The sequence below is a fragment of the Balaenoptera physalus genome (genome assembly GCF_965194825.1).
Source record: "Balaenoptera physalus genome assembly, chromosome: 7".
Lineage (NCBI taxonomy): Eukaryota > Metazoa > Chordata > Mammalia > Artiodactyla > Balaenopteridae > Balaenoptera > Balaenoptera physalus.
In genome coordinates, this window is record NC_138886.1 from 35074387 (window position 1) to 35093645 (window position 19259).

General features: G+C 38.8%; 1 protein-coding gene and 1 long non-coding RNA gene across 5 annotated transcripts in view; both read right to left on the reverse strand.

The window, feature by feature from the left end:
* The window catches only part of DCAF10 (DDB1 and CUL4 associated factor 10), a 57666-nt gene extending 42161 nt beyond the window's left edge, over positions 1-15505 (reverse strand). For 2 of the 3 annotated variants that reach the window (XM_082468672.1, XM_082468670.1), the window contains exons 1-2: positions 14310-15504; positions 565-678 (exon numbers count right to left, since the gene is read on the reverse strand). In XM_082468672.1, coding sequence (XP_082324798.1) covers positions 565-678; positions 14310-14860 — 665 coding nt within the window. In that variant the 5' untranslated portion in view covers positions 14861-15504. Of the gene's footprint in view, positions 1-564; positions 679-14309 lie in introns of all 3 variants that reach the window. The other variant, XM_082468671.1, reaches the window with a different exon arrangement.
* The window catches only part of LOC309663979, a 141282-nt gene that overhangs the window by 117972 nt on the left and 4051 nt on the right, over positions 1-19259 (reverse strand). The window contains exon 2 of one of the 2 annotated variants that reach the window (XR_014265535.1): positions 16924-17541. This is a non-coding gene — a long non-coding RNA (uncharacterized lncRNA). Of the gene's footprint in view, positions 1-16923; positions 17542-19259 lie in introns of those variants that run through there. The other variant, XR_014265536.1, reaches the window with a different exon arrangement.

The following is a 19259-nucleotide window of genomic DNA, read 5'->3' on the forward strand; positions in this document are numbered from 1 at the left end:
TCTTCTGCATCATGTCATATTTATATAATTTTTATGATTTTAACCTGTACTATCGCAAGCATTTGTCCATGCTGATATGTAGTCTCTGTAACCATCATTTTAATGACTGCATAATTAGTCCACCAAGCTATTCAACTGTTATTTACTTCCCACATTATTGAGAATTTAAGGAGCTTCCAACAATGCTATAAAGAAGTTTTTCTGTGCATATGTGTTTTTTTCCCCTCAATAGTATGAATTTGGGGGCTGGTAGTGAGAGAGGCTAAGCAATGGGACTGCCCAAAAGCATTACAGGACTATTATAATACATGGCTGAGATTCATAATGACGACCCTAATACACAAGGAGAAAAGGTGAGATCATATGGAAGTGAAAATGTATTTCAGAAAGATTCCAATCCAAAATGGTTAACAGTAAGTTTTGTAATTAAAGGGATAAGTTTCACAATTCCAAATGTGTATCACTTAGTACTGCTGGACAAGGCATTATAAATTTTCATTAACTTCCAAAACAGAATATTTTGGGTCACATTAATAAAGTTCACTTTTTCACTACAATACTAACCTTATATTATTTACACAGTCTTCATGAGCTTCAGAAAGTGTTTTTATGTGCTTTGAAGATATAGGATCAAAAAGCAGAACTTCAGTCTGTTCACAAGCAACTGTCAGCACTGACCTGGAAGCAAATGACACATTTCTCTTATTTAGTTTTTTAGCATTCTCTGGTTATTGATATTCAACTATTTATAACTACACAAGTTATAGATGAATAACTTCTTTTTGTCCACATTAGTAGCAGATATTTAAAAGACTGACACTATTCACTGTTGAAAGTAGTAGTAGGAAATGGTACTCTCATACATTATGGTGAAGTGTAAACTGGTGCGGCTTGTGTGGAGAGTACCAGTATCCATCAAAATTTTAAACATGCATACCTTTTGACTCAGCAATTTTTTTCTGGGAATTCGATCTAGAGAAATAATCATTTCTAAATACAAAGAAGCACATTTAAAGATATGCTTCATTGTAGGGAGAAATTGAAAGTAACCTAAATGTACATAAAAGAAGGAATGGTTGATTATATAAGCCATAGTATATAATACTTTACAATATAGTACAACATTTAAAAAGAAAGGGATAACTTTATGTGGATATGAAGAACTCTAAAACATATTTTTAAATGAGAAAAGCTGGTTGCAGAAAAACATGCATAAATGAGGCAACTTAGGAAGAAAATCATATACAACAAAATTAGGTATTTCTTCATCAGTATCTATAAAAATGCACTGAAAAGGTCTAGCATATACCCTACCAAACCAGTTTGATATAGTCAAACTTAACCTTTCCTTTATGGATTTTTAGTATTATCTCTTGTTTCAGCCCTTTCCTATTACAAAGTTGTATTTTTATAAACCTTTTATAAACCCCATTTTGATTTCTGAAAATCTATTGTCATTTATTTTGCCTTAGTTTTCTGTAGGCGCTGATCTTTCAGATTCAGACCTAGCAAATGAAATCCTGAGTCTTTGAAAGTTCAGGTCTTCTCAATTTATAGTTCCAATAACAAATGGTATTTTTACACTTTAAGATGAAAGTGCATAAGATGGAAGTTTAAATGGCCAAATTTTTCTATTCAGAACAAACTTTTTAGATAAAGTGAGGAGGGAAAAAAATCTACTAAATTGAAATCTTTTCCATATGTAGTAATCATGAAATTATCCTTTAAAGGGTGTCTGCATAAACCCTTTTGTGAGGTATCTGGATTTCAAAAATTTACTAATATGTGAAGGATTTTTGTAGGATTTTTGTGCTAGTTGACCATCATGAGTAAAAGTATTCAAATTAATATATGTAATTTTAGAAGATGTATAAATAATCATTTCTTTTTGTTGGTCAGAAGAGTCATGAAATGAAATTTTCTCCTTTTTGTGCATAAAAGTAATGAATCAATGATTCTGGGAGTCTTAATCTTAAACATTGTACATAACAGACCTATTAAAAAAAAGAGAGACCTATAAAACTGATAGTCTTTTTGTTTTAAATTTATTTATTTTATTTTATTTATTTTTGGCTGTGTTGGGTCTTTGCTGCTGTGCGCAGGCCTTCTCTAGTTGCGGTGAGCGGGGGCTACTCTTCATTGCGTTGCGCAGGCTTCTCATTGCGGTGGCTTCTCTTGTTGCAGAGCACGGGCTCTAGGCACGCGGGCTTCAGTAGCTGTGGCTTGCGAGCTCAGTAGTTGTGGCTCACGGGCTCTAGAGCGCAGACTCAGTAGTTGTGGCACACGGGCTTAGCTGCTCCACGGCACGTGGGATCTTCCTGGACCAGGGCTTGAACTCGTGTCCCCTGCATTGGCAGGCATATTCCTAACCACTCTGCCACCAGGGAAGCCCCATTTTTTTGGTTTTAATACCAAAAAATCTATTACAATAGATTACAATCTATTTTTGTACATGGCATGATTTGTAACTTTTTAAAATGGATGTCATTTGTCCAAACATCAAAGCCTATACTTTTCTAAGTGCCACCTTTATCATATACAAGTTTTTTGGGGGGACTCTATGTTCTAGTCTATGCAATACCAACACACTATTTTAATTTCTAAAAGGTTTGACAAGTGGCAAAGCAAGCCTCTCATTGCCCTAATAAACATTTTTGGGGGGTGCTAATGTCATACTTTCTCTTTCAAATGAATTTTAGATATAGCATTATCAGGTACTACTAAAAAATCTTGTTGGTATTTTTATTGGGATGCAGTAACTTTACAAATTAATTTGGTAGAATTTATATCATACAGTATTGAATCATCCCATCAGTAAGTAATATGCATAGTTTCCCACATATTCAAGATTTTCTTAGCACGAGTATTGTAACAATCCTTGGACCTTTGAACATCCTTATACATTTAGAATTGACTTAGGAAGTTATGTGTACACACACACACACGCACAGATCCACATGTGGATTTTTTTTTTAATTTATTTCTTTTCTTTTTTCTTTTTTTTTTCTTTTTGGCTGTGTTGGGTCTTCGTTTCTGTGCAAGGGCTTTCTCTAGTTGTGGCAAGTGGGGGCCATTCTTCATCGCGGTGCACGGGCCTCTCACTATCACAGCCTCTCTTGTTGCGGAGCACAGGCTCCAGACGTGCAGGCTCAGTAGTTGTGGCTCACGGGCCTAGCTGCTCCGTGGCATGTGGGATCTTCCCAGACCAGGGCTCGAACCCGTGTCCCCTGCATTAGCAGGCAGATTCTCAACCACTGCGCCACCAGGGAAGCCCCACATGTGGATTTTAATTGAGATTGTAATAAATCTAAAGAAGTTTGCATAGAATTGACATCTTGACAATATGGAGTCTTCCAATCCTTGAACATGTCATATCTCCATTTACAACAGAGATTTTCTCCATATGGGTCATGCCTATCTTTTGTTGTATCTATTCCTGGGTACTTGAGGTTTTTTTTGATGCTTTTCTAAATGTTCTTTTTAAAATTGTTTCATTTGTTGCTAGTGTACAGAAGAGCAACTGATTTTTAAAATATTATTTATCATCAATCTTGCTATTTAATACTTTATCATAGGTTATTTTAGGTTTTGTCAATAATCATATCATCTATATAGTTGCTTTGTTCTTTTTTTTAATATAAATTTATTTATTTATTTTTGGCTGCGTTGGATCTTTGTTGCTGCGCACGGGCTTTTCTCTAGCTGTGGTAAGTGGGGGCTACTCTTCGTTGTGGTGCGTGGGCTCCTCATTGCGGTGGCTTCTCTTGTTGTAAAGCATAGGCTCTAGGCACATAGGCTTCAGTAGTTGTGGCATGTGGGCTCAGTAGTTGTGGCTTATGGGCTCTAGAGCGCAGGCTCAGTACTTGTGGTGCACGGGCTTAGTTGCTCTGTGGCATGTGGAATCTTCCCGGACCAGGGCTCAAACTCATGTCCCCTGCATTGGCAGGCAGATTCTTAACCACTGTGCCACCAGGGAAGTCCCTGCTTTGTTCTTTTTAATACTTTTTTTCCTTGTTGCACTGGCTAGGACTTTCAGTACAATGTTGAATAGAAATGTTAATATAGTGTGCACTCTTATCTTGTTCCTTATCTTCAAGAATACATTCACCATTTCATCATTAAGCACAATGTTTGCTGTAGGGTTTATTTGTTTTGGTAGATTCCTATTACTGGATTAAGGAAATTAATTCTCTTCTACTTCAAATCTGCTGAGTGTTTTTTTCCATTAATATACATTAAAGTATATAAAACATTTTCTAACACTTATTGAAATTATCCTATAGTTTTCTTTTTAATATGTTAATGTAGTGATTTACATTAATTTATTTTCTAATGTTAAATCAATCTTTCATTTCTACCATATTGCTAGATTCAGTTGGCTAAAACGGTGGGTTCACATCTCTGGCTACCCTCCATTTGCAGATCTTGGCCCTGCAATTTCCTCATTGCCTCAATTCTCTAATCCCTTCAAACATAACTTTTTATATCTTACATTAGATACTTATGTTTTTCTCTAGCTTTTCTAATTATTCTCAGTTGGAGGGTTGGTCCAAACCATCTACTCTGCTACTTCTGGAAAGCTACAATCTCTACTTCTTGTATCAGAAATTATGTCCCCCTTTCATTCTGAATATTGTTTATTTGGGTATTCTCTTGATCAATCTAATAAGTGTTTTTCATTATTCTTTGTCTTTTCAAAGACAGATGTTTCTGTTGAGTATTTCTACTTAATTTTTAGAATTTCACTAATTTTACTCTTTATTGCTGTATTTCTTTCCTTTTACTTTCTTCAGATTTACTTTACTATAACTTCACTATTTTTACTATTTCTTGAGATGGATACTTAGCTAACTAATTTTCCTTGTCTTCCTTTCTAGTTTATTAAAGATTATAATTTTCCTACTAAGTGAGGATTTACTTATATCCCACAACTTTTGCGACATGGTACTTTCATTATCATTTAGTTCTAAATATTTCTAATTTCCATTATCATTTCTACTTTGACTTATGAGTTATTTATAAATGTTTCTTAACTTGAAAATACATGAGGTTTTTCTAGTTATCTTTTTGTTATTAATTTCTAGCAACCACATTATACTGAGAAACTACTTAATGATAATCTTTTGAAACATGTGGCCTTACAAGAGAGCAATTTTTAAATCCTTGTATGTTTGCAAAAAAAAACCATGAGGCAGCTGTTACATATAGTCAAATGTGATATTCAAAAAAATATTAAATATTCAATAGTAATATAAATTAACATGAATAAAAATTTTAAAACATTAAAAAATTAAACTAACCTATAGGTTATAAAAATGCTTGCCAAGTGGTATTAGTTCTAACTCAAATTGTTCATCAAATTATTCTAGTAATTCCCAATCATTTATTAATTTTTGGAAATTGTAGCCATAATCGTTTTTTTGACCCAGATGCCTTTGTCTGAACCATGAACTGCCACAGGAAATTGCATAAAGCCCCTCCAAGAATTTCCACATTAAATAGGTAGTCATTCATATAAAACACACTTATGGTTACCAAAGGGGAAAGGGAAGGAGGGACGGATAAGTAAGGAGTATGGGATTGACAGATACGAAAAACAGGTAAGCAACAAGAATTTACTATATAGCACAGGGAATTATATTTAATATATTGTAACAACCTATAATGGAAAAAAATCTGAAAAAAAATATATAACTGAATCACTTTTCTGTACACCTGAAACTAACATAATATTATAAATCAACTATACTTCAATTTTTAAAAATTCCTCATAAATAGGTAGTCATCAAGTAACCTGTAGACTTGATAAGTAAAAAAAATCACTCTTAATAGCAACAGAATTGTTGATGGGAGCTGAATTCTCTTTTCAGCTTTTGCTGCAGTTAACAGTAAGTATATTAAAAATTTTTTGGCCCTTATAATGCTTGCTGTTAATTTTTATATTCAATTATATTAATAACTAAGTCACAAAATAATTTATTGATACATCATATTTAATGATATCAAACCTAATCCCTCAGCCCAAATGAGACATAATGTAATACAGCAGTTAACAGCATAAACCAGAATACAAATCCTTTGTGTTTCATGACCTTTCAGCTTCTCAGTTCTCTCAACTAAATGTTTCTGGTAAAGAGACTACTTATGTTGGCAGTCAAGTTCATTAACAGAGTGTTATTAATGTCCATGGTGGGCATGTATTCAGTGGCTTTTGGCAAACTTACCCCACTAAATAAAGGTGAAATTCAGTAAGAATGATAAAATTAGGGAAGTACATCCCAGGAGTCATTCATCCATAAACCATCCTCATAGACCTCATTCACCTGCCATGGATTGTATCCTGCAATGGTCATGCACACTTTGCCAAGAGAATTAATGTTTAGATGGTGCCTGCAGTAGTGCCATTACTCTCATCTGACTGCTCTTTTCATCTCTCTGGATCTCCCCAGAGGCTGCAGTTCCCACAAATGACCATGTGAGAATGACTGGGAGAGTGTGTGAGAAAGGCAGGCAGCCCCACACTAAGGGGAGCCAAATGGTCGCTCAGCATTTGCCTATGGATTTTTTTTGTGTGGGAGAGGATACCTGGCATGGGGAGAAGAGCTTAGAGTGGATGCTAAAGCTCTCTAGTGAGATGTTTCTTGGCAGCTTGCTGTGCCAGTTCTTAAATCTTTAGCTGCTATATAATGGGTTACTCTGGGAGATCCTATGGAAGGTGCTTAAGCACTAGGAAGGCACTCAGTGAGCTTGGAGCAGTAACTAACTACTCAACCACCATGGATATATATTAATATTTTAACAACTGGTACAGCTGAACCAATGTGTACTAGCTGAATATCAGGCCTGAATGCAGTATTCTATACATGCCCTTTAGAGCAAGATTTTAAGTGGTGCTGTTTCTATCTTGTGTATCCTTATGTTTGTGTCTGCCTGTTTAACTGAGGTATGCTGTGTATTAAGATCATCCCCTATGATGATAAATTTTTCTCTTTTCTCCTTGAAGTTATCAATTTTTGATGTATATAAATAAAAAAAACTCAATTTCAGAACTGTTTTATCTTCCAGGTGAATTGAGCTATTATCATTATGAAGTAACCTTCTGTCTCTAGTAATTTTTTTTTTTTGCCTTAAAGCCTATTTTGTATATTAATATAGCTCACCAGCTTTCTTTTGTTTAGAATGTGTTTGATATGTCTTTCTCTATCCTTCTAGGATGTGTTTGATATATCCTCTCTATCCTATGTACAAGAAGTACTAGTACTTCTATATTATAATTAGTAATATTTGGATTTATTTTCAGCCATTCTTTGTGCTTTTTGTTATACCTTTTCTACTTTTTTCTCCTTTCCCTTTCTTGACTTCTTTTGGAATTATTTCTTCTCATTCCAAAATTTTTCTTCTACTAGTCTGGAAATAATATATTTACTTGTCTTTTGGTGGTACACACACATTAAAGCCTAAAGTTAATATATCACAATTCTCCCTCAAAAAAAAGAAAAAAGGAATTTAGAGCATCCCTTCATAATTTATATGCTATTGTTGTCTACTATTTTAGCTACATCTTTGTTAATCCCAAAAGAGAAAATCAGATTTAATTTTACATACAAATTTTCAACTTCCTTTGTTCTTCATTCCTTCTAATATCTCTGACCTTACAGTTGCGATTGGGTGCATATGTATTTATTTCATCTTTGTTCTTGACAAGAACAAAGAACCTATCTTTGCTAGGTACAGACATCTAGATTGGCAGTTTTTTCCAGCATAGTAAAAAATAATCACGACTGTCCTCTAATTTACATGATTATTGATGACTAATTGGCTTTCACTCACATAGTTACTCCTTTGAAGGTTTTTTTCTCTAGCTTTTATGATTCTATATTTGTTGTCCTGCAGTTTCACTACATGGCTAGGAAGAATTCCTGCTTGGGGTGTGTTGGGCTTCTTAAATCATGGTTTGGTACCTTTCTTCAATTCTGGAAAGCTCTCAGCTATTATTGCTTCAAATTTGTTTTACCCTATTATCTATCTCATTTTCTTTAGGAACTGACCAAGTACATGATATGCATTTTCTCTCTACGCTTCATGTCACTGAGCCTCCTTCATATTTTCAGTCTCTGTCTCTCTTGTCTGCATTTTGGATAACTTCTTCACTTCTATTTTCCAATACACTAATTTTCTCTACAGCAGTGCCTAATGTGTTCTCATAGAGGATAGCCTAAGAAAGTCCCATATTATCTAATCTATTAACATCATATTTCTTTTTTCAAAATGTCATTTTAGGAGGTGACAGATTTATATTGACAGTGTTGCTATTGCTTAAAACATTTTTGGAATTCTTTAGAAATTACCTTCTAGTCCATGTATCCTTTCTTTTTTTTTTTTTAAAGTGCCAAATTCTAGTCTGGTCTCTATCGAATTCACAATTTTAATTCTTACCTTCTGTATCACCTCTTCTTTTTGTACTGAGAAGTCCTTGTGACAGTGGTTACGGTATCCAGTAAGCTGATTTAACTCATATATGACTGAAGGATATGAGAAATCATTTCATTTAACACAGTATGTCATTTTATATAAAACCATTTTTAGTCCTATAAAAATTTGGGGCATATTAGTAGATGTAGTCAAAAGACTAAAAAATTAAAACACTGAACCATTTTCACCTACCACCTTGACATAAATGAAAAAGTATGGCAATGTGCAATATTGGCAAGGGTATGGGAAGACAAGCACTTTCATATGGGACTGATAGGAATAAGAATTGGTACAGTCTTCACAGAGGGCAATTTAATAATAAGTATCCAAAATCTTCATAACCTTTGACTCATTCTAGGGACTTACCATAAGGGCATGCACAAATCTAAAATATTTGTTTAGAGAAAGTTTATTTAAACTAATGGAAAATTTTAAATAATATTGTAGAAATATATTCATTAACATAAATAATTTGCAATATATTATATGAAAAAAAGCAGGCTACAAAATAGTTGATTCTATCTTTATGTTAAAATAAACATACACAGGGAGTTCCCTGGCAGTCCAGTGGTTAGGACTCGGCACTTTCACTGCCATGGCCTGGGTTCAAACCCTGGTCAAGGAACTAAGATACCACAAGCTGCACAGCGTGACCAAAAAAAATTTTTTTAAATAAATAAAATAAATATATACAAGGAAAAAATTTCCTTAGATAGCCATTCCATCTCTGGGATCATAAATGATATTTAGCTTCTTTTAGTTCATTTATTGCCTATGTTTTCTAAAGTAAGTACATATTAATTGCATAATTACACATTATCAAATTATTTTAAGTACTAGAGTACCTAACCACCTTTTACAAAAATGTTACTATAGGAAAATGTAGCCCAGATTCAGACAAGAACTATCAGTAATATACTCCTCATTCTAATAGAACTGGCAATGAGAATTCCTTCTTCATAACTCATTCTATCCCTCTCACCCTCTACCTAAAATCCCACCTCCAAAGAGTAGAAACAGCTACTTCTGAAGGCCAGAGGTTGGGAGGAGAGGAACTGGGATATGTTGAAGAGAGGAACTGAAGGGTTATGAGGAATAGACTCCTGGTATTTTGGGAGAAGCTTTAGGAATAGGGCTTGAGGAAGGAAGTGGGAAGAGGAGGTTCCATGGATAAACTTCAGCAAAATAGTTTCTCCCCTCACCAATTTTCTCTGTATTCAGGTGCACAGTCACTGTTACAAGTCAACTGCTATAGGCAGAAACCCCAGAGATCCCAGAACTGAGTCTGATTAAGAAAAAGCATTTGCAACAGTGAAAGGAAACAGGGTGTACTTGCTCAGTGATTCCAGATTCTGCTGCTTTGCTCCTTTGTTAGCACATTTTATGTCTTTCTTCAGCACAATTTTTTACTTTGTTAACCTATCTTCTTTCAGCTTCTCTAACATGACATGCTGCTCCTCCAACCACAGGTCCTTTGACATACCAGTTCCTCCATCTAAAGTATTTCTGTCCCCTTCCAAACACTATCTTGACTAATTTATCTTCTACTCATTTTTCCAATCCAGCTCAAGTGTCACTTTCTCAGGGAAACCTTGAAAACTCTAATCCACAAGATTCTTTCAAGCCTGTATCACAATTTGTAAATATACATTAAGAAATTATTTAGTATGGTTATTAATGTCTAGTTGAACCGATAGGTCCCAAGACCAATGAAAGCAGTGCCATTAGCTGGTTTGCTCACCATTGCCACCTCTGCCTCTGGAGCACAGCATGCTCAACAAATATTGGGTTGGCCAAAAGGTTCGTTCAGCTTTTTCTGTAAAATGGCTCTAGTAGCCCTTAGGTGTCTTTAACTTCATTCAAAACAATTTTGTTAGATTGTATGTGACAGCTGTCTTATCAGTGTGCATTTTTTTAAAACTTATCAAAATTGGTGAATTTTTGTGTAGCCATTTTATTATTGAAGATGGAAGGAAAAAGCAACATTTTTGGCATATTATGCTTTATTATTTCAAGAAAGGTAAAAACACAACTGAAATGCAAAAAAAAGATTTGTGCAGTGTATGGAGAAGGCGCTGTGACTGATCAAACGTGTCAAAAGTGGTTTGCAAAGTTTCATGCTGGAGACTTCTTGCTGGATGATGTTCCATGGTTGGGTAGATCAGTGGAAGTTGATAGCGATCAAATTGAGACAGTCAACGTTACACCATGTGGGAGATAGCCGACATACTCAAAATATCCAAATCAAGCAATGAAAATCATTTACACCGGCTTGGTTATGTGAATCGCTTTGATGTTTGGGTTCCACATAAGTTAAGCAAAAACACCTTCTTCACCGTATTTCTGCAGCATGCGATTCTCTAATTAAACGTAATGAAAACGTTCTATTTTTAAAACAAATTGTGACGGGCAATGAAAAGTGGATACTGTACAATAATGTGGAACGGAAGAGATCGTGGGGCAAGTGAAATGAACCACCACCAACCACACCAAAGGCTGGTCTTCATCCGAAGAAGGTGATGCCGTGTATATGGTGGGATTGGAAGGGAGTCCTCTATTATGAGCTCCTTCCAAAAAAAACCAAACGATTAATTCCAACAAGTACTGCTCCCAGTTAGACCAACTGTAAGCATCACTTGATGAAAAGTGTCCAGAATTAGTCAACAGAAAATGCATAATCTTCCATCAGGATAACGCAAGACTGCATGTTTCTTTGATGACCAGGCAAAAACTGTTAACAGCTTGGCTGGGAAGTTCTGATTCATCCACCGTTTTCACCAGATATTACACCTTCAGATTTCCATTTATTTAGGTCTTTACAAAATTCTCTTAATGGAAAAAATTTCAATTCCCTGGAAGACTGTAAAAGGCACCTGGAACAGTTCTTTGCTCAAAAAGATAAAAAGTTTTGGGAAGATGGAATTACGAAGTTGCCTGAAAAATGGCAGAAGATAGTGGAACAAAAGGATGACTATGTTGTTCAATAAAGATCTTGGTGAAAACAGAAGGCACTTTTTGGCCAACCCAATAGTTGCTGAACGAGGGAGGGAATGAATGAATGAATGAACAGCTAAGCAAATGACTAAGAATCCAGAGGCCTTGATGGGGTAAGAGTTGTATTATCTATGTCCGCTCATGGTGGAACCATGTGTAAATTTTTTCCTTTGACTGCTGTTGAACTTGTTCCTGTACTCACAAAACAAAGTTTAAAAAAATATATATCACTTTGAGCCTCCCGCTCCAGCTCCACGGCCCAGCCAGCTCCCTCCCTCCCTCCCCTGCAGCCTGCTGCCTGCCCTCCCCACTCCGCACCCCCCCCACCCAAAGAGCAGCTGCAGGCAGCCGCTGCCTTTGGAGGCTGAGTCATCACTAGAGAGTGGGAAGGGCAGCAGCAGCAGAGAATCCAAACCTCAAAGGTGGTATCACAAAGTACCTTTTCTCCAAGTTGGGGGCTCAGAGGGGCACCATCATGAGCGATGTTACCACTGTGAAAGAAGGTTGGGTTCAGAAGAGGGGAGAATATATAAAAAACTGGAGGCCAAGATACTTCCTTTTGAAGACAGATGGCTCATTCATAGGCTATAAAGAGAAACCCCAAGATGTGGATTTACCTTATCCCCTCAACAACTTTTCAGTAGCAAAATGCCAGTTAATGAAAACAGAACGATCAAAGCCAAACACATTTATTATCAGATGTCTCCAGTGGACCACTGTTAACAGAGAGAACATTTCATGTAGACACTCCAGAGGAAAGGGAAGAATGGACAGAAGCTATCCAGGCTGTAGCAGACAGACTCCAGAGGCAAGAAGAGGAGAAAATGAATTGTAGTCCAACTTCACAAATTGATAATATAGGAGAGGAAGAGATGGATGCTTCTACAACCCATCATAAAAGAAAGGTAGAAAAGAACATCTTACTCCCCTCCTCAGCACAACATTTATGTGTGTGGAAGAAATATGTTAACAACTGCCATTTGCAAAAACTGTTAGCCAATTATCTTATGATATGCTATTATATTGGTGTGGATGGTTTTTAATCAGGTGAATCTTAAACCTGTCATTGTTTAAAACCAAATAATTGAAACATCCCTTTATTTCAGTGTTTCAGCAATTAGCACTGAATGTTGAAAGGGCTTGTTAAGAAGTTGTGATTGCTGTGCCGTCATATTACTTTATAATTTGCATTTTTCCCTTATTGTTTTAATACTATTTTAGAAACTTGGAAATAAAGTGTTTTCCCTAATGATATGGTCCTTTTCTATTTACCATTCTATGTTCTCCTGAAAGCAGAAGCTGAAATGGCTCTGGTGTACTTCAGGCTCACCAGGTGCCCCAGCCTCACTAATGTCAGCAGGAAAGCCAACAATCTTGGAAGTTATAGCTTTTTATTTTAGTAACTGCTTCTGAGCCAATGAGGGAAACAGATTTTTTCTTCCCTCAGTGCTCCAGAATAATAAGCGCCAATTTATATATTTATGAGAATTGTAAATTATGTTTTTCATTGCTACAGAAAATTGAAAAGCAACTCCCTACTGAAAACGTGGTATTTTAAGATTAACAGTACAAGTATTCAAAATAGATGAACATGCCATATTTAATGTTAGAATATATTTGTTATAATAGATTTTAAATTAATCTTCAGGTAGGAAAATGCTCATTCTTAAGGTAATTATCCATGTAATTTGGTATTAGTACAGTGATTATGAACTCTTTGGAGTTAGACTGCCTGAGTTCAAATCCTCTTTTTCCTATGTGCTAACCATGTGAACTTGGTGAGCTTTACAGTTACAACTTCGATTTAGTTAATCATCTTTTCCTTACCTGTAATTTCTATTCTAATTAGAATAATATTCTATACTTGATCTTGGCCAATTTCTGAGAACCCTGTATGTCTTCCTTGAAGACTAATCCTCTATTTGTTAGTTGAGTTGTATCCCTCTTTTCTTTTGAGTCACCTTAACCACGCTCTGCCCTTGTTCCTCAGTTACTGCAAAGAGAAAAACACAATCTAGCTTTACCCACCTTCTCAGAGAGAAAAAAGCTTCTTTTGCTCATGTATGTACACATGTACAAAATTAATTTGAAATTTGACTGCGCTCATAAATTTAACGTCATATCCTGATTATTCTCACCCTTTGAGTAATAAACTACCTCGTTCAGTAAAAATATATATATATACATACATATATCACTTTGAAAATTCTCCATAGCCCAAAGTAAACCGAGGCCAAACATGAAATTTTAATCAGCCAGGAGAAAGGCTGGATACCCTTAACAGAAGAATGTAGTCTAGCCTGGAACTTCACAGATGTCCCACATCACAACATACCTCTCTGCAGTGTCTTAGTATCTTACTGGAGCAAAGGAACGACGGACCGCGCACTTGTCCCCTCAGGGCAAGTCAGCACAGGGAACAGGGAGTCTGCAGGCTCCGTACCCTTGACCAAGCTTAGGTGGGAAAAACACAAGCCTAGTGTGACAGGGAAAGAACGGGCATTTATTCAAACTGTACTTATTGAGCATCTACGGTGTGCCAGCAAACCCTAGCTCTGGACTGTCTCTGACAGACCTTTCGGGGGGCTTTTGGCACTTCTCCTTCACAGAGCGCCGGTCCTGAAGGGGAGCAAACCAGTCCCGGGCTCGCCTACCTCCAAGGGCCGGACGGAGCCTGCAATAGCGACAGAGCGCTTCATAAAGAGCCAGGGGCACGAAGGCCGGCCGCCCCAAACGGACTCGCAAACCCCGGCCCGGGCCGAGCGAGCGGGCCCCGGGCAGCCGCCCACCGGCAGCCGCGCCACGCGGAGGCGGGTCCCCGCCCTCCGATGGGCCGCGCTTACCCGTCAGGCGAGTACTCGAGGTTGAAGACGGCCCCATGGGTGCGGGTGCTGAGGTACACCGAGTCCGCGGGATGGATGGAACCATAGAGGTTAGTCATGGTGCGGAAATTGTCTCGCGCCGGATCCACGAACAGCCCGCGGCCCAGGCTGCGCTCTCTCAGCCACCCGAACAGCCGGGCGCCAGGGCCGCCCAGGCGGGCGCTGAGGCAGTGCCGGCCCCGGTTCCCGGCCCTGCAGTCAGGCCCGGGCTGCCGGCGCGGCGGGGAGGGCGGTGACTGCTCTCCCTGGGCGGAAGCGGCTGAGGACTCTAGAGCTCCGGGCGGCCGGAGCTCCCCCGCGCGCCCAGCCTGGGGCTGCGAAGGGGCGCAGAGGCGGCGAGGGCTCCCGCAGGGCGACGGGGGAGGGGCTGCGTCAGCCCCCGGCTGTAGCGACGGAGGCGGAGAAGGGAGCGGCCCAGCAGCTGCCCCCTGTCTCGCATGGGGTGCCGGCTCCTCAGCCCCGGCTCCGGCCGCCCTGTCCCCTCCGGGGCTACCGGGCCCGAAGGGAAACATGGCCAACGCCCCGACCCCCGGCTCTAGGCTGCTGCCCCGCCCGCCGACACCTCAGCGCTCCCGCCCCAGCCGCCACTTCCGGCGTGCGGCGGCCTAACCCCACCGGCTGGGAAACCCGAGCCGCCTCTCGGCCATCATCCGCTGGGGACCAAGAAAGCGGGAACACCGCCCGACTGTGGGTACCGCGTCCCGGAGGGTTGGAGGTCTGGAGCGACTAGCTGCGTGGGCGCGCAACTGAGGATGCCCAGGGCCTGGGCTGCATGGAGTAACGTTAGCATCTGGGCACCGCTTGCGACATTGTCAGTATGTGGTTGTCAGTGACCAGACTGTGTCCTTGGGGATGACAGGGCCTGACTAGTCAGTCCAAGAGGCTGGGTATGATTATGTACTGTTTACATAATCATCTCTACACTGAGACCAGCGAAGGTAAGAAATGACCATATTATGGGCTGCTCACGCATAGTAAGTAGCATGGTGTACTGCCTACACAGCCTGAGAATCTAGGGACTCGGATTAACTTCTGCACTAAAAAGCCCCGGTTTGTACAGTGCCTGGAAAATGGGGCTTACTGGTGCGCTGGAGCTCTGCCCAACTCCCAGCTACTTGACCTACTAGGTCAAGACTTTATCAAGGCCAAAGCCTTCCTCTCTGCAGGAAGGAACATATATCCAGTCAGGAGTCACTTAAGGGAGCTGAAGACCTGAATCAATTCAACCTTACAAGCAATAGAGCCCACTGTCAGTCCTGCTTACCTCTGCCAAGCAGGGCATGGAGGGCATAACAGATGCAAGGCCCTTCACCACTGCTGTTGAAGATAAATACATAGGACTTGTTTGCAGAAAAAGATTAACGAACTGGTGTGCTTCTTGGGGAGGGAAGGAGAGTCTTCAATGAAGGGCAGCCTGAGGTATAAGAAGAGGTAGGTATAAGAACTGACAACCCTTCTAGGCCTTGATCAAGACCTGAGTTATAGAAAGCTCCCATTTGGTGACTGTTTAGGATAGTCTGAAAGACCTCAGAAGTAAAGGAATGAGATTCAGAGAGGGCTGAACATTCAGCAGTTCCTCCCACCAGCAAAGTTAGTATTCAACTCTCCTGTCCATAAGCTGACTGAAAAATGGCAAGAAGCAAGTGTCCAGTGTTCAGAGAAGATCAAGGCAGCCATTACTCTGGAGATATTCCCCATGTTAGGGGTAGAGGTCTATTTTATAATTAACAAATAATGTCCCTTAGTGACCTACAACTTCTGGCTGCAACAAATACTTAATAAAGGCCCTCTACTTGATTCCCGAGTTATGGCTAATGGCTAAAATTATTTTGGTGTATAAAACCTTGACCATGATATATTCACCAATGTTATTAACTTTCTCAATAAGTAAAATAAAACTCAATTTTTTTCCTTTTTTTTTCCTTTTTTATGCCTCTGCCTCCTCCCCTCAAAAGTCAATTTTAAAAGGTTACATATTCCAAGGTATTTAAGATATAGTTCCAACAGAAAAACACAAGCTCTGCAACAAGAGTTGTGCTGTCTCAAGATAACCAGGTTTCACTGTTCAGGCAATTCAAAATTAACTCACTATTGCCCTCAAACTGATTAAGAACTATTCCCTGGCAATTTAGAGAATCTAAAGAAGTCAAATGGAAACAAAAACATTTTGTAGGTTTGCATGTACCTCTATCAGATAGATAATGAAAATGACTGCTGAAAAGTTAAGACAGCCACACACTTAAGGCAGTGGTGGTTGTAACATGCAGAACGAGTCGCTTAGTAATGTCAGGGTCGGTTTTTTCTTACACTTCTTCTTAAAATATGAGCACCCTCTTGTTCCAAATAATTTTTACTAAAACCTAAAATAAGGATAAACTACATAAGGACTAAAATTCTATTGAGATGACCATGATTTAAACAAAAATCACTGGAGGTTAATGGAGAAGGCACTAAAGATAGAACAACTTGGTGCCGGCTTCTATTTACCCACTGCCTTTCAGAGCCTTTATATACCACCATGTTAACACAGAATTGATTTCAAACCACAGTCTATATAGACCAATTTCTATGTAACACTATTTTTAAAAGCTAAAATATGTTCAACTTCAATTGCTGAAATTCACAGATATCAGTTCATCAGAAATGCCTAAAGCATCCTCTGAACTCCTTTGTCCCTGATGCTCCTTTCAGATCACAACAAAAGTAAAAAAGTAAAAGGTTTCCCCGAGGCCCAGATATCACATGTCCCTTAGGATCTATCTCATCAAGCAGGCAGGGAACAAATTTATTTACTTTCTTCCCTATCCATTGACTAAACATTTAAAAAAATTACTTCCCAACTGGTGTCTTATAATGCAATGTTCTGGAAATGTAAACACTGGCCTTTCTGTTCAGGCTTTTATACTTTGGGAGCAGCAGGTTCACTCCTGATGTCTTTGACATCATTGGTTCTGCCCATCAAATAGAATTCTTTGTTGGGAACAAGATTGACAAAATGAGCAAGGCAGTTGGACATGGCATAAAAAGCTGAAATTGCAGCTATATCCCAGGCATCTTCTTGGTTGAAGCCATGCACCTCGAGCTTTTTGAAATGGTCATCTGTTATGTCATCAGCTCAGGAAATAGCAAGTGCAAATTCCAGCATTGCCTTTTCCCAGGCAGGGAGGTCAGACTTTCTCCAGTTCACACAGACCTGCAAGAAAACACACAGTTAGAAGCAGAATCTCTGTCCATCACAATACAGCCAATAAAACACAAGGCCTAACAGAATAAGCATTAATGAAAACACCCAAGATTAGAGTACAGAGGCAAAGTCAGGCCAAAATAAACTTTCCAGACAGGTAAGTATCTTGGTCAAGTTTAATATAATGCAAACCTGGAACTCTAGCTCTGCCGGGAAATCTTCTTTGCTCACTCCAACTACTTCTTTCTCCTCTAAACACCCATTGCATCAAAAACCTCAGAAACAAGACTCAGAGACTCTTAATACATAAGCACCCCCAATTAACAACCTTTTTGTATGAGAAAAGTGAAGCTTAGATAATTATCCCTTTGTCCCCACTTAATCCTAAACAAGACACCATATTTGCAAAATTAATAGCTGATACTTAAGCAATGAATATGTGCTAAGCATGTACTCAATGCTTCATATTCACTATCTCATGTAATTCTTATAAAAATCCTAGGAAGCAATGCTTTTTATCACTCCCCATTTTATTGGCAAAGAAACTGAAGCTCAGAGAGGTCACACACTTCCCCAAGGTCACACAGCTAGAGAGTGACAGAGCTGGGATATGAGTCCAAGTGTATTTGATTCCAGTGACTATACTAATAATCATTACCCTTGCTGAAGCAAAATACTGGAAACCATTAACCACCTAAAAATAGGAAGAATAGTTCAGCAAACCACGGTGTGACAGTATATCCTATGGTCATTAGGGAGACAATGCTTGAGAGATTGACCCTGGATGAGCAAAGGTCTGGCGCATAGGCAGGAGGATCTCAGCAGGGAAAAGGGGATGATGCACCTATCTCGTTTAGCTTCTGGTTGGCAACAGAGGCCCTCAGGGAACAATTTTCAAGGTCTCCACTCAGGTGGGGTCAGGAGGAAAGGCTGGGGGATAGGAAGACTGAATCTGAAAGTCAACTTAAGAAAACACTCCCATTTACCATTACAACAAAAAGAATAAAAAATCTAGGAATAAACCTACCTAAGGAGACAAAAGACCTGTATGCAGAAAATTATAAGACACTGATGAAAGAAATTAAAGATGATACAAATAGATGGAGAGATATACCATGTTCTTGGATTGGAAGAGTCAACATTGTGAAAATGACTCTACTATCCAAAGCAATCTACAGATTCAATGCAATCCCTATTAAACTACCATTGGCATTTTTCACAGAACTAGAACAAAAAATTTCACAATTTGTATGGAAACACAAAAGACGCCGAATAGCCAAAGCAATCTTGAGAACGAAAAACGGAGCTGGAGGAATCAGGCTCCCTGACTTCAGACTATACTACAAAGCTACAGTAATCAAGACAGTATGGTACTGGCATAAAAACAGAAATATAGATCAATGGAACAGGATAGAAAGCCCAGCGATAAACCCATGCACATGTGGTCACCTTATCTTTGATAAAGGAGGCAAGAATATACAGTGGAGAAAAGACAGCCTCTTCAATAAGTGGTGCTGGGAAAACTGGATAGGTACATGTAAAAGTATGAAATTAGGACACTCCCGAACACCATACACAAAAATAAACTCAAAATGGATTAAAGACCTAAATGTAAGGCCAGACACTATCAAACTCTTAGAGGAAAACATAGGCAGAACACTCTATGACATAAATCACGGGAAAACTGGATAGGTACATGTAAAAGTATGAAATTAGGACACTCCCGA